The sequence below is a fragment of the Fusarium musae genome, chromosome 6 (assembly GCF_019915245.1).
Source record: "Fusarium musae strain F31 chromosome 6, whole genome shotgun sequence".
Taxonomy (NCBI): domain Eukaryota; kingdom Fungi; phylum Ascomycota; class Sordariomycetes; order Hypocreales; family Nectriaceae; genus Fusarium; species Fusarium musae.
In genome coordinates, this window is record NC_058392.1 from 1,445,959 (window position 1) to 1,461,593 (window position 15,635).

Genomic DNA, 15,635 nt, shown 5'->3' on the forward strand with positions numbered 1-15,635 from the left:
CACGCAGAAGAATAACCGAAAGCAAAAAAAAGAAATGGCCGATCATCAGAGGTCCCTGGATCGTTATGACAGGGTACTGGCGATGGCGCTTCTGACTCTGATTGGCTCCGATATAATTCTAGACGTCAACGATATTCACCGGCTCAGGCCGAGATGGTTACTGTATGCTTTCTAAGCGACGACAGGGATGTTAAATGGTGTCATCCTCTCGCCGCGCATGTGCAGGCAGCTACCCTACGATCCTGTTTATAACTTGAGACATTTCTTGATCAGTTTGTCTCACGCCCCAAGCAATCACTGCAGATTCGTTGAGTGATCGATTGGCATAGTCATTTATTTGACTTTTGTCACTACAGTTGAGTCGGGCAAATGAGTGTTGGTTCATAAGTTATTATATAGCTATATAGTATTTAGAGATATTAGTCTTTGAAACCAAAATCCAAGGGCCCTCGTCAATAAGATACAACTTCGGTGTAGAACAGTTTCTCAATATCATCATTTACTTACTTCACCAACACGCCCGACTTGGTCTACTCCTCATCAGTCACAACAAGTAGCAGTTGGTTTGATCGTTCAATTAAACCAGAGGATATGACATGATAATAATTATATGATTATGTAAACCAGTATGAACACACTGCTCTGATACCAGTATCTATGAGTCTGCGATTGATGGGCTCTTTATGATCTGCTAGAACACTGCTCACAATAATCGAGTTAAAATTACCTCAAGAATTAATAGTCTTGAATATGGGCTTCTAGAGAATGATGACAACTAGCTATGAGCCCACCTGAGTCATTTAGCTTCGTATAAATATATACATATATATCACATAAGTACCCGAACCGAAAGCGTATAGTATACATGGACACATAATACTCGTTTAGCCAGTGTTGTTTCGTGAAGGCCTGACAGCATTGATCGAGTTTACTAGTCACGTATCATGAGACTGCTCGACGGAACTGTGAGCTCCCCTCGCCGTCAATACTTCTCTTTGTATCATCTACTATCCCTTCTTCAAATATTCTCGCCCACACGGCTGCTAACGAGGCAGTATTCCAGCCACCAAGCCGCACAATACCATCTTTTATTGCTAATTCGGCAACCACAGAGGTGACAAGCTTACCTTCAAGGCCACAAGGAACAAAACGAGCCCAAGGATTAATAACATCGGGACCATCTACCGAAACGTCGATGTTGATAGCAATGCCAAGGGCTGTGACGTGTCTCCGATGATGAACCCCAATTGCTGCGATTTTGCGTTCTGGCTGACCGGCGGGGGTACGGACCCAGACTCCAGGTTCATCTCGGGTTGTATAAGTTTCCAAACCGAACAAACGTGCCAGCAGGCGACGTGTGGTTGCCTCGAGATGGTCCGCATACGACATGACTGAGTAATGCGCATACAGAGGAGAGTGCATGTCTAGCACGGGCCACAAGACAAGCTGACCAGGACCATGGTAGGTTGTCAAACCCCCACGGCTTGTCTGTTTGACCTCAGGAATGAAGCTCTGCTCTTCGACAGGGTTACGCCGATGAGGAAGACTAACGTAGAGGGGAGACTTGAAGTAGGAGGTTTGCTCGGAAGTGAGGGGGCGCTGGCGACGCCCAAGCGTGAGAGTTGGTGCTGGTTCAAAAGAAAGAAGATGAGGGCGGGGTATGGGGCCTCTGTCTTGTTGCTGTTCCTCGCTCAAACTCTTCCACTTGAGAAACGACGAGCGGAGTTCTTCCTGCTCATTATTGGCAGTGTCATAGGGAACGAAAGCATCAGGGCCCGATCCTGTGAGATGTCGATGAACGAGGAGGTTGAGTGGAGGTAGGTCTGACGTCGGAGTGGTGTAAGTGGATGACCACCGGCTGAGGAGGACATGACCGGCCGATGTCCCGGCTCCGATACGGAACGAAGTAGATTTTATGGCGGAGGACGGAATGGCCTTCAGCCGCAAGCCAAACGGCATTGTGGTCCGGCTTCCAGGCAGATCCCCCGGCGAAGATGCCGATCACAGAGCCCGCAGAGTAGCCACGATCAATTGGGGTCGATCTGGCTTGTCGTACTGTATGCTCAAGATCACAAATCGGGGGTAACCTCCGTACAAACTCTGGCGTACAGTAGGCATGCGCGATATGCCTTGGTAAGAAGTGAGTTTCTGGTGGACGATCCCGTGGGGCACAGAAAAGCCAGTGGTGGTGACGTCGGTAGCTCAGGGCCGAAGATCAACGGACGGAGGCCGCCGAGAGTCTAATTTCGAAACTGACCTTTGCATGTGATGTCTGCTTTTAATTGACATTCGATATGGAAGAGAAACCTTGTGCGCACGTTGAAGTGTTTGAGCTTCACGATTGTGGCTTTGGCAGTTGAAAAATTCAAAAGTAACCACACACAACAAGAGGCTGCCAAACGACAGGCAGTAGGTGACACTGGAGTAATTGTACACAATGCCAGCTGAAACTAAGAAACTAACAAACTAACTCAAGACTAAGCTTAGGTAGCTGTCTGAGACCCATACCTGGAGAGCCGAGAGCTGAAGTGCCTCGAGTGCCTTGATGGAGCTCGTCAGTTGAAAACACCAGTCCATCAGTGGGTAAGAGCTCTACTTTTGATCGGAGCTCCCGGCTTGAAACTGCTGGTACTGTAATACAGATAAAAAACATCTCAACTCAATCAACTCGACGAAGACCATGTCTCAACACTACCTAACTTACCTAGGGTAACTCAGAAAACGTAGCACAAGCGAATGCCAAGCTCTCGATCTTGGTAGCTTGGCGAGCATTGGCAGTCTCAAAAGCGACCGTCCCATCCATCATCGACAATCACTGCCTTTTCGTAGACGTCGCTGTCGCATCATTCACCTGTGTCTCATGACATCAGGGAAGTGGTGCGCTAAACCCCAATAGGGACAAAATGATCGCTACAGCTTTGCTCCATTGGGTAAGATGTTGTGGTGCATCTCTGGTCCATCGTTGCCCACTGTCGTCATCACTGAGCTGTCGTGCACTCGGAACTTTTCTTTACCTTAAGATGCACTAGTCTAGCAAGTTCCTTTCGCTTCGGGCATCGAAGGGTGCCAGTTAGCCAGGCTAGATCCGTACTGTAGGAATAAGGTGGAAGCATCATCTACTGCTGCCCACCAGACTCCAGAGCATCCAGAGTCTCTGCAGGGATTTCCTTTAGTGTGATTCAGTGTACTGTTGCTGCAGCTGGGATCAATGTGCCCTGGGCCTACCTAAGGCGAGCACCCGTCAAGGGTGGCACTGGGCAGCCCATGGAGACCCACGTAACGCTTCGATGGTGATTTTATTTGGGTTGCGTTCCTTTCCTAAGTGACAAGTCGTATGCTTGCTCCCTACAATCATATCCTCTCGCTCCTCTGCAAAGCCATTCATGCACTGGGAACTCCGTGTCTTTCCTCAGCCGAAGGGAGAAGAAACATACTAATCGCCGTCGTACAATTCGACTGAGACACACATCTCCCGATCCCCACACCGACAAGCCAGTCCGTCTCCAGAGCATCACATCACTCCTATGGAGTAGACGCTAAGGAAAAGGCTCCAGAAACAAAAACAAGAAACCCTCCCAGAGCTAATGAACAAGGTTCATAAGGATCGTCAATCCTCAACCCAGGCCTTATTTCTCTTCCGGCTCCCTCTTCCTACTTTTATAAGATCCATCGCCATCTCTCAACAATTCCAGACGCCTGTTCTCTACAACGCAAACAGACTCTGAACCCTGGTCGAGAGCTACCTATTAAATAAGACGCAAGATCCCATTAGCCGTGGTTTTTAGCTGCAGCCTTTTCCTTGACGGTGACCCTGGCAGCGTGACGACATCCAATCCCCGGCGCCCCATCCCAGTAAATTAATCCTTTCGAGTTCGATCTTTTGGGCAGAAGTGCTTGCATCAACGCTTGAGTTTGATCGGTTGTGGTCAGATACTTTTCAGCTGGAGAGTAGTGTATACTTTCCAACGGCATATAGCCATGGCGAAGAGTAAGTTTCTCTCCTGACTCAGTTGTATGGCTTGACCAACAGATGGCTGACTGACCTGCCGCAGACGCTCCTCTTGGCCTCGCTGGCCTGGTCCTCCTCGCTGTTTCCCTCCTCTTCCTCTGGTTCATCATCCTCTCAGGCTTGACCTCTACCACGCCATTCGATAAGACGTATTTCCTCCGCGCCGACACTGGCGGTATCTCGGGTGCTCGTGAAGTCACACAATGGAACTTCTTCTACATTTGCGGTGCCGGCAACAACGATTGCGATGGCGCCCGCGCTGCCCCCGTCATCGGTCGCGCCTGGGACTCAAACCCACGTAATGCGCCCAGCTCGCTTGTCGGTGGTCGTGCTGGTGATACCACATCGAACAGACAGTTCTTCTTGTGGCGGTTTGGCTGGGTTTTCATCCTGATCACTCTTTTCTTCGAGACCATCGCCTTCTTCACTGGCTTCATTGCCTGCTGTGGCCGTCTTGGTGCTGGAATCTCTAGCCTCATGTCCATGTTCGCCCTTTTCTGCTCCTCAGTTGCCATGTCCCTAATGACGTACGTATCTCTGACCCCTGTATGATGGTTTAGATGTTGACTGACATCTCTGGTTAGTGCTACCTGGGTTCTCGCTCGCAATGCCTTTCACCGCGACGGTCGATCGGCCTCGATCGGCCGCTATGCCTTTGGTTTTGCGTGGGCATCATGGGCCACTCTGCTCATTGCTACCATTCTCTTCTGCTTAGGCATGCGCGGTGACAAGTCGTCAAGCGGAGGTTACAGCGGCCGCTCATGGCGCCGTAGACGAAGCGTGCGTAGCAGCCACGGCCCAGGCTATGAGGGCCGCCGTGTTAAGGATGACTATTCCTAAACTTTTACCTGGCAACCGTCTGTTAGGCCAAATCCGATCGACTCTCCAACTTTCGGCAGAGCTCGATGAGGAACGAGCATGAATAGCCGCAGTGATCGTGTCCACAACAGCCTCAATGGTTGTTCGCGCCCGACGCTGCAATTTTGTCCCGTCTATATTTCATTCATCATCCATGATCTGCGCTCCTGTGCAGGTATGTATTCACGATGTGTTTGGCGAGGAGAATGGATTTTCTCAGAACGTAATGTTGAAGTTATGGGCGAGATATACGAGAAGCTTGCTTTCATCAGCTGTCTAATAGTTACTATGAATGTATGATATTACAACAAACAATACAAGCGTTTTTTATTTTTAAGTCTTAATATTCTAGTTTCTGTTCTCGACATTTCCACTTGAATCATGTAGCCATTCTCGGGCAACGACCCCGGGCTTATGGTTTCACACAAGTTATCACTCATTACGTACTGCTGCAGTGAGGATAGGTAATGTTATCATTGCCTAGTCCACGAGGTACTTAGTATCATAAGCTCAAATCATTATGCATATACCATATTGACGTTATTCGTCCATTCGCCAAACTATGAAATGCATATCACAGCCGACCCCGACTCTCGTTAAACGATTGAAGGCTGAAGTCACCTCCAGATCCCTCTCTTTTATCCTGTGTTGTTCGCCGCTGTCCCTTTCGTTCGAGTACATGAAATGAAAACAACAAAATGCTATCCTGGTTCGTTTTCCAACTTGGTCATTCGCCCAGTTTTGTTCTGACGAAAAACAAATGCCAAAATCCGGCCCTAATTTGTCTAAACCCCATCCTAAAGCGTGTACAGGAGTAGGAGTGTCCTCCAAAAAATGCAGAAAAAGAAGGTCAAAATGATGTAAGTAACACATGCTGATGCATGGGGACTTTGTGTTGTGTTACTGCCGATGATAAAAGGTTAACACCTTGGAAAGAGGGCCGTTAAGCAGATGGTTGCTATCCATAGGTAGTCCTGTAGCCAACTAGATACCTGCTCCGTTGGCATGCTTCCTAGATGGCCGAGTATTTCCCCCGAGAAGCAGGGTTGGGCCGGGCCGCCCCGGCTTTTCAAACTTTTATGCATCCTTTGGGCTCGACATAGGACTGACGCTATCAAGGGGTGCATTGTGTAGTGCCGGTTTCAAGGGCCCGTCCTCCTTCAGACCATCTTTCTCTCGTTGTAGAACGCCATTGACCCAATCTGCTACTTCAGCATCTGCAGTTGATGAGTCCAAATTAATTTTACCAACAGCTTCGGCGACCGTATCAACTCCGTCGCCTTCCTCAGCTTCTTCCGCAATTGTTTGAGGCTTTGTAAATTCAACGAGCCACGGATGTTTCAACAGCATGGCGTAGGTTGGCCGCTTCATAGGAATCTTGTGAAGACAGCTTTTCACAAAATCCTTGGCCATGTCCGAGTAAGTGTCCTCTGGCATTGCAGGTGGTTCACCTTCAACAATGGCCTGTAGCATGTTAGTAACCCATGACTGGTTTAACTCAACGGCGGAGCGCTTACACTAAGTTGGCTGAAAATAGTAGAAGAGACCTCCGGTGGGTAGGGATAAGCGCCCTTAGCACACTCGATGATGGTCAGGCCCAAACTCCAGACATCGCTCTGAACGCTGTATGAGCCATCGGAGTTACCAGCTTGCGCGAATCCGCCACCAGAGATTCTCTCGGGGGCCATATAGCTCTGACAGCCGATGTTGGTTCGCGCTATACTAGCTACCAGATTACCACTGACACCAAAATCGCAAATCTTGACCTGGCCTCGTGTATTGACCAGGATGTTTGTTGGCTTGACGTCACGATGGATAATGCTGTGCTCCTCCTTCAGTGATTTTAGACCCATCACAGTAGAATATGTGATTTTTCGAAGAACATTCTCCGGGATTCCACCATTATACAACTTATCGATGGACCCGCCATCCATATACTCAATGCACATGTAAACAGCACCCTCCTGGAAGAAGGCGCCATAAAAGTCGATGATATACGGAGAAACACACTCGTGTAAGATGACAAGCTCCTTCAGAATGGTCGTGAATTTGGCGTCGTCAAGCTCCAAGCGCATTTCTTTCATCGCCATCACTGTGCCCGTTGTACCGTCGGTGGTCTCTGACAAGCCCTCGGCAGAGTCTTCCGCAGATCTGACGGGAGAAGGGTCCGACTGCGAATACTGAACAGGGAGAGGCTTTCTCGAGAGGCCTTGTCCGAAGCGAGGGACTCTTCGCTTGGCATGCTTGACTTTGTAGACTGTTCCGTAATTTCCTTTACCCAGCTCGGTCAAGACTTCAACTTCATCAAGAGATATGCTGAAGGTTTGGCCATTGGCAAAGTTGACACCTGTCCGTGTGATTGTGGCAGCGCCATCAAAGGTTACCCAGCCCTTCTCTGTGTCGATATATTTCTTGAAGTCGTCCATTTTCGACCCCTGACCACCACCTGCTCCGTTGGATCGTTGGCTACCTGGCACATCACCTGTAATATCAGAAAGCTTTCCAGGAGGCCCCCGTTTCTTACCAGTGGCGGTCGCAGGGCCGGGCCTACCCATATCAGACAGCTTCATGCCCATACCGCCGCCCATGGCTCTTCTCTCGCTCAGCGAGGGCTTCGTTATCGCAGGAGCTGAATTGACATGTGGTGCGTGCGGTCGTTGCATATTTGGCGGCAATCCCAGGTTGGTAGGGAATCCGTTAGCGACGCTGGCCGTAGGCGATGATCCCGAGGGTGTCCCGGGGTTTCCAGCGGGAGACATGCCCTTCTCCATGCGATGTCGATGTAATGCTCGGGCTTTGGCCATTATACTGTTTTCTACCGAGGCACTACTACTTCCAGCAAAACTCGAGGATGTTTGTACAGGTCGCCTGGCCATGCCTAAAACACCCATAGCAGTTGAATTCGGGTTCATGTTGCGAGGATCGGAGACGGAGCGCAGAGATGGTACTCTTCGAGGAGGCTCACTTGGGCTATCATGACTGGGAGACTCGAGCGGCGTACTGGGTTCTGACGAATCTTCAGAGCCTGGAGATGCAGGTGTCGACAGATCCTTCCAGTCCTCCGGCGTGGCCGGGATCGAGTCGGAGGCAGACATCGGATACGAGGTGCGTCGATGGAATCAGAATACAGAAAGGCTGATTCTTTTGACTATGTCGTTGGATGGGTTCGATAAGAGAGTGGTAGGGAGGAAATAATGGCCAGAAAATTCAGAGCAGCGTGGAAATAACGGCGAATATCCTAACAAGACCGCGGGGAGCTATCGATCGGGAGACGGGACGCGATCGATTAGAGATGGGTACATGAAGGAGCGATGGAGGGGAAATAGATGGTGCGATTCTTTCGGAGCTAAATGGAGTCGAGTAGTGGGCGGTCTAGGCCTTTGAGACTCTAGTACGGCTCAACGACTAGGGGCTCTTGTAGTTGGAAAAGAAGAGCAACAAAAAAAGCCTGGGGCTAAGTAATGAGCCAGAATAAACGCAAGCTCTGATAAGGTTGCTGCCAGGATTGTTGACTTTGAAATGGGCTTGTCTTGCGTTATTTTGCAATGATATGTGGCCACAGTGAGTGAATCTTGTATGGGAGTACCGTATGGCAACCTGGCAAACTTCACGTTGAAGTTCTTTCAGGTATCCTTGTGTTCTCAGATTCGCCGAATGGACAGGAGTTGGTAAATATGAAAGCTCGTATACCCCATACGAAATATGAGGGTTGACAGATAACTGGGACAAAAGTTGTTAGAATAAGAAAGGTACTTCCCTGAGCTTGTTGTGGTGTGTGCAATGTACTCAAGGACATGAGGGTAATTCAAGGTTGTATGCATACCGGAGGAAACGTCTGGCCGAGATCAAGAAAAAGTGACGAAGTGTTTCAGTCCTTGAGTACCTTAAGTAAGGTAGACAGATACCACATGTACCAACGCAGTGTGATGGGCAATGGCTGGATGCGGGGTCAAAGGTTCTGCAGACGAGCAGAACAGCAACGAGACGGAGGAGGAAAGGTGCTAATGAATTGTACAAATCAACAGCTCAGCCCAGCTTGCGAATCCTGCGAGAAAGTGATCTGATAAGGTTGGCGCAAGAGGTATTTGTGATAAATGGGGGCGAAGGCGAGGCTGAGGATGTTGGTAACATGGAGTTTAGGACAGAGCATGGAACGACTATGGTGTGGCAGTTTTGACAAGCAAAACCAGGCCGTAGCACACAACAGAGTGCTCTGGCTTGGATACAGCGCCACTACCAATCGCGTTTTCAGGGGCCAACCCGGCCTGCCATTCATGCCCGGGATCACACCCAACTCATGGATCATATTGGGAGATAATGCCCATCAATTGAGAATTCCCTGCGGCGGGCGCTACGAAAGACCCATCATACAGGGCATAAACTAACATCGCCTTACGAGAAAAATTGTACCAAAATTCTATCATAGGCGATAATGATATTCCATCAAGATAAAATCTAAGAAGTCTACTGGCGTCATGATGACAGCATTTTATATAGCTCTGCGAATACTAAGGCTTCATGTAATATTTCACCAAATAGAAGCATATGTAATATTGAAAATGATAATTAATTTCAAGGCTCTGTGCACAAGTTGTCCTTGATTTTTACAATTTGCGACGCCATCGTTGATGGAGAGCAGTCACCGATGACGTTAATGTGGTCAGTGTCAGACCTTGGTTTGAGGTGGAGACTCATGTCTGTACGACAAAGTAGGCGTCAAAGCCGACAATAATACCCAAACATATGAATGTCTTACCCGACATCCATCTGCAGAATATCTGCTGTCGGAGACCTTGTGGTCGTGTGCATCCTCTCGTTGAACGACTAAAATTAACAGCACCTGCCTACGACTGGGTTTCTATATCCCTGAAAAAGCACATTGAATGGATGAAGTCATCACGTATAGAACTTTGCATTATTCACGGCTTAGATAATTACTATACCTAGGTATCTACCTAACTCGCCTAAGAGTTGCGGAATATGAATATCTCACTTTTACAGGTGCGTATGGACGCCAGTAGACCAGATACGTGTTTGACAAAGCTCTAAACGCCAAGATGCTGAGGTTAAACGAACACCCTCTGTTAGTCCTACCAGAATCGACAGGAGCAACGTTATCTGTCCTAGTTGCGGCTTTTGACTGGCTTGAGACAGTATGCAAGACAAAATGTCCAGTACGTCACAAACTTGATCGATAACTTAGGCCCCAACTTAGTTGGTTAGGTAGATTCCAACCCGATAACCAGTGGAAAGATGTCTACGATGAGGCTGACGTTGTTACTAGAAATTTGGCTGATTGCGACAAGAAAAGCCGGTTAGGATTCACCGAACAGCTTCCAGAGTGCATTCATGTAACATGAGCTTCACCGGTACTATGCATGCGCATGTTTCTCAGAGAGGTTGGGAACAGAAGCGACGCTATAGGCAAGTACCTAGGTAGGTAGGCGATCAACGAGGCAACCTTGTAGCACTTGTTGCCAATATTCCATGAGCCAAATCTTTCCAGGCGGCAGATAACCTTTGGCAGGACGGGAATCTCCTATGGTCATCGTCAAGCTACACGATGGGATAATTTGAGTCCAACTGATAGAGAAGTAGGTAGCTATCATGCGTCTTATTCCATATCTGAAATAGTAACGAGCTGAGAGACCCTGACCTCAAAATGCTGGTAAGAATATCCGAACCTGAAAGCTTCCGAGGATTATCGAGCCCAACTTGAAATAGACTTAAGACTCCGGGGAAAACATCGATCATGTTTCGAGTTGCTATTATATATATCCTCAACTCACCTTGGCATAATTTGAAACACGGGCGATATCCATGCAGGTCATACCATAGTATCAAACTCTAAATTCCCAACGTAAACAAAAGGTCGTCGGAACAACTGCTCGAAACCTTTATGATACAGACCGGATTAAAAGTCACCAGCAACCCTGAATCATTGCAACTCTGCAATGTACCTACACAAGAACGCTAATAAAACACTAGCTGCTGTAAAGTTTCCCCTGAGATAAAAATAGCGATGTTTGATATTCATTATAGTCAAAATGGAATATGAAACCCTGTTTGAGATACGCAAAAGTCTTCGTGTGCTCCGTTTGAAGTGCATATATGCGAGGTGGCTGGAGATGCGAGGTCGTTTTGCTATGGATACGTTCGGAGGTAGACAGGTAGACAGGGGAGATGGGAGAGTAACTAAACATTGGAAGCATACATAGCAAAAGCCTGCTAAGTAATTGTACTGACGAACTTCCACAAATCCAGCACATTAAGGTAGTGCTCCCGATGATATTCGCTGCATAATGTTAGGTTTGATCTCATAAAGCCTCACGTGACTGACTACGCATCGATAGACTTCGCCTCTGATATCAGTGTACATACCACACAACCCTGACGATGCGATCGCCAGTAACACAGCCTCGTTGCAGTTACCTATGTCAACATCGAGACGTGATGGGCTGCAATTTTGCTCCGTGCCTTTCTTGGCCTGACCCTCCAGCCTCTCAGCGTGGAGGGATAGGCAACGTGCCCGATAGCACCATGACGAAAGATTGGCGCCACGCTTAAAAGAATCGTGCGTCGCGCCCGTCTGAAGATCACTCCCACCCACAACCCTTGTAAGCGGGATCGTTTCCTACTCGGTAGTGGAGCCACGGAGGCTTAAACAATTTTGAGGCGTCTGACGATGGGATCTGCGCATTTCAGAATCGCTTGCTGTTGTTTGTTTCGTGCTCCTGGCTATCACACAACAGGGGCAACCCATTTGTTTGCTTGATGCCACTAACGCGGCAGCATTTGTGACACAGCAGCAGAAATCATTTCTGGATGGGTGCAAAGGCAGAGGGAGCCTTTATCGACGAAGAATTTGCCCCTAACGCCTCCCATGCCGCGTGGCATTGTTAACCAAATCCCGTTCCTAGTTGGAGGTAAGATTCTACTAAACCCTGGCTTTGGACAAGCTCCGGCGCCACAGCACACATGGGAGGGTTTCAATGGCCAGCATCGCATGGGCCTGGATGGTAGGTTGGGTTACCTCAATCAGGGTGCTGGCACAAGCTTGCTAGAGTCCAGCTGTTGCGCCATGTCAGCGACAGCGTTGCAGGTGAATCGCGATGAGACAGAGAGTTCCTCAAGGAGCTGAAGCCCCATATTGAGGTAACCAGAGTGAGATGTTCAGATGTAGATGGAGCCTAAACAAGGCAGTTTAATGGGGCTTTTGTCATAGCTTATATCTAGCTCGGGTTATCAATCGATGATGGAGGTCTCAACGTGCATCGTCCTCTAAACTTACTCTACCTAACAACGGCACCGCCGCCTCGCCCCAAAACGAACCCACTCGCCCTGCGTTTTCTTCATTAGATTTCGCCATCACTACCTGGGCCTCTTTCACTTTCTTCTCCTTTTAACATCCCACGGCACAATCAACTTGGACAATTAAAAGGCATTACCTTTGAAAATACCAACGGAAACTCCCAGACGATTTTTTTGCGCCCTCAGCTTTTGTGCAATTTCTCCAGAGCCTTATCAGTCGTCTCATATCCACGTGCGCGCGCGCCGAGAGAAGCAGCATCAAGGAACTCCCCAATTCGCGCCGACCCTAAATTATTCTCCCAAAACAACGACGCCAACTGCATTGCTGATATTTGATGGCTTCTTGGAAATCGTTCTCGGTTCCGTCGTTTCGGCTGACGCAGCTCGCTCAAGATGCATATGAACTCCCCCTACAAACACTCGCCAACACCCATGAATCGCACCCTTCCATCGGGCATCTTTGCCTACTCGTGTTCGAGGCTGTCCTCGAAGTAGTATGTGTCAGTCTACCTGGTTACATCGTTGCGCGACTTGGACACTTCGATGCCGAGAAGCAGAAATTCTTGGCTAATCTAAATGTGATGCTATTCACACCATGCTTGAGTATGTTGTTGTTTCGCACTGAACCAGTACTGCCTACTAATATATCGCTACAGTTTTCACCAAGCTCGCCTCCCAGCTTAACGCTGAGAAGCTATCCGATCTCGCTATCATACCGGTCATCTTCGTCGTCCAAACGTTTGTATCATGGGCTGTATCATATGGCGTCGCAAAGCTGTTCCGATTTAACAGGCGGGCATCCAACTTCGTTACAGCCATGGGTGTTTTCGGAAACTCTAACTCGTTACCTATCTCCCTTGTTTTGTCACTCTCTCAAACGCTGAAAGGCCTGCATTGGGACAAAGTTCCTGGCGATAACGATGACGAAGTTGGCGCACGTGGTATTCTCTACCTCCTTATCTTCCAGCAGCTTGGTCAGCTCGTCCGGTGGAGTTGGGGTTACCATGTCCTTCTTGCCCCTAAGGATAAATACCCCGAGTACCGCGAGGAGATTGCCGAGGAAGGCCAACGTTATCACGATGACGAGAATCAGGATGACTACCAGAATGCGCCTCTCATTGATGGCCTTGACGGAGAAACAGAGGACGAGGGAGACAGCCACAGCATCGATTCGCAAAACTATGATCCTGCTGGCCGTACTCCTGTGGCAAATGCCTCCAGAGTTTCACTGGCAGTCTCTAGCGATGATGAATATCTGCCCAAAAAGCCGCATCTCAAGAATAACGAACAACAACCGGATGTTGTTGCGCCCCTTAATGGAAACGAAGGTAGCATGGATTCCTTCCCCCGTGTCCCGGCATTGGAGGATCATGAAGAGCCGACTGGCATCGCGGACCGGACTAAATCTGCCATTAAATCGCCCTTTATCCGTCTTGGAAAGGCAACATCCCAAACCCTCAGCAACTGGTACCAAAAGTCTCCAGCTCCTGTCAAATCTTGCTTGAAATTCACGAAGCGAGTGGCCGGGAAATTCAACAACTTTATCTGGGAATTCATGAACCCCCCTCTCTGGGCTATGTTGATTGCCATCCTCGTTGCCTCTATCCCGGCTCTTCAACGACTCTTCTTTGAGGAGGGCTCTTTCGTCCAGAATAGTGTGACCAACGCCGTTCGCTCTAGCGGAGATGTCGCTGTCCCACTGATCCTTGTTGTTCTCGGCGCCAATCTTGCTCGTAATACCATGGCTAAAGACGAGGCTCTAGACCCTGAGGAAGAGCGCATTGGCAACAAACTACTTATTGCCTCACTTCTTTGCCGTATGGTTCTACCCACTGCCATCATGGCTCCCATGCTTGCGCTTATGGCCAAATATGTACCCGTTAGCATTCTTGACGATCCAATTTTTGTTATCGTTTGTTTTTTGCTCACCGGAGCTCCCAGTGCCCTCCAGCTTGCTCAAATTTGTCAAATCAACAGTGTATTTGAGAAGACAATGGGCAGAATCTTGTTCCAGAGCTATGTCATCTGGTAAGTCATGACACCTGATGCTCGGTGTAATCCATCCCGAATTGCGCTAACATATGCAGGATTCTTCCCTCTACTCTTATTTTGGTAATGATGGCCCTCGAGGTTGTTGAGTGGGCTCGATGATGCGCCTGTCGTCTACATACACTAGGTTGAGAAGTGAAATGACCATGTCTTTCATGCGTCAAATGCTATCTGATGAGTTTGTTTGATCTGTCTTTACAGTTGTTTGTCTGCAAAGGCGTCGGGTGGCTGGAATTGATTGGGATTCAGGAAAATTTATACTGGCTTGGCCTTGCGGCAACCTGGAGGCTCACAAAGCTTGATGGTGGAAGGGCGATATGATGTGGTTTTTTTTGTTTGCCTGCTTTTACTTCGTTGCGTGAGAAAGGCACTGGTATTGAGGAATTGATCTTCATGGTACCCTACCTGGAATGCCTGTGCCTTGCGAATAATAGAGTGGTCAATGTTATCACATTGAATTGCCGAAACCAATAATGTACCTTACTTCATCTTTGAAAACTGATTGCTAAAGTACAATGATGAGGCTCTGGCAAAGGATGTGGGGATTGCGACCTGATCATTCTTGCTGAGTTCCGTTGACCAGGTGACCTTCTGGCACGATCGCCCAGTCTCTTACGGTGCCCTTCCAATCGCTAATGCGTACATCCTTGATATCGACCGAAACAACTCTTACTTCCTCACCAGCTACAAAGCAGTTGCGGCCTCCATCCTCGACAGGTCCATTGTCCCGCTGGAAAGGCTGCGCCGCGGACTCATCGAAAGTATTGTTCTCCAGATGCTGCTCGCGGTAATACTTTTCCTCATCTGTTCCGCTAGGCACTAGACGAGCAGCACCTCCTATGGTTGCACTGATGCTAGAGAGTGCTGAAGTGTTGAGGTTCAAGAGGAGTGAGGCGAGACTCGATCGGTGCTCTGGGCCAGGAGAACCACCAGATGGTCGGCGGCCGTGAGTAGGTGGTCGATGGGAGACCCCTGAAAGTATTGTAAATATGTTTTAGGGTTCACTAATCTCGAACATGAAATATGCGACTTACAATCGTGGACAAGAAGGGATACATTGGGGTTGGCGACCAGGTTTGTGGTCTTCCGTGATGCCGGGTTCGTAGTCATGATGATAACGGGATAGTTAGAATAAGGTGACGAGGGAAGATATGTGTAGTTCATTAGAGAGACATGGGGCACGTTATCGGTGCATGTTGCCAAGTGAAGCTATATGGATTATCAGCCTTCGATCTGTGATGGCATTATTGGTGGTGCGGGGAAGGTTTACAAATCGAGCATTGTCGAGGCATTGAACGACATCCGGCGGAAGCGTCGACGTTGTTTGCTTGTGGGTATCACCCTGAGAAGCTTCGGAGTTGAGAGGTATTTGATCCATGATATACTGGCTGCGATGATTGATGATGCT

At 48.6% G+C, this 15,635-nt stretch overlaps 5 protein-coding genes across 5 annotated transcripts; 2 read left to right on the forward strand and 3 right to left on the reverse strand.

The window, feature by feature from the left end:
* Positions 1-942: 942 nt before the first annotated feature.
* J7337_008321 (uncharacterized protein) lies at positions 943-1,959 on the reverse strand (the record flags this gene model as incomplete). Its single annotated transcript, XM_044825942.1, has 1 exon — positions 943-1,959. One exon carries the CDS (start codon positions 1,957-1,959, stop codon positions 943-945), a length of 1,017 nt encoding a protein of 338 aa, XP_044678859.1.
* Positions 1,960-3,978: 2,019 nt separating this feature from the next.
* On the forward strand, positions 3,979-4,849 carry J7337_008322 (uncharacterized protein; the record flags this gene model as incomplete). The annotated part of the gene is made up of 3 exons (XM_044825943.1): positions 3,979-3,988; positions 4,053-4,536; positions 4,594-4,849. 3 exons carry the CDS (start codon positions 3,979-3,981, stop codon positions 4,847-4,849), a joined length of 750 nt encoding a protein of 249 aa, XP_044678860.1.
* A 1,095-nt stretch (positions 4,850-5,944) lies between these two features.
* On the reverse strand, positions 5,945-7,962 carry J7337_008323 (uncharacterized protein; the record flags this gene model as incomplete). The annotated part of the gene is made up of 2 exons (XM_044825944.1): positions 5,945-6,331; positions 6,385-7,962. The coding sequence occupies 2 exons, from the start codon at positions 7,960-7,962 to the stop codon at positions 5,945-5,947; spliced, it is 1,965 nt and encodes a 654-aa protein (XP_044678861.1).
* A 4,609-nt stretch (positions 7,963-12,571) lies between these two features.
* J7337_008324 (uncharacterized protein) lies at positions 12,572-14,329 on the forward strand (the record flags this gene model as incomplete). Its single annotated transcript, XM_044825945.1, is given in 4 exon segments — positions 12,572-12,672; positions 12,684-12,781; positions 12,835-14,206; positions 14,266-14,329. 4 exon segments carry the CDS (start codon positions 12,572-12,574, stop codon positions 14,327-14,329), a joined length of 1,635 nt encoding a protein of 544 aa, XP_044678862.1.
* A 454-nt stretch (positions 14,330-14,783) lies between these two features.
* J7337_008325 (uncharacterized protein) lies at positions 14,784-15,337 on the reverse strand (the record flags this gene model as incomplete). The annotated part of the gene is made up of 2 exons (XM_044825946.1): positions 14,784-15,199; positions 15,262-15,337. The coding sequence occupies 2 exons, from the start codon at positions 15,335-15,337 to the stop codon at positions 14,784-14,786; spliced, it is 492 nt and encodes a 163-aa protein (XP_044678863.1).
* Between the last annotated feature and the right edge of the window lie 298 nt (positions 15,338-15,635).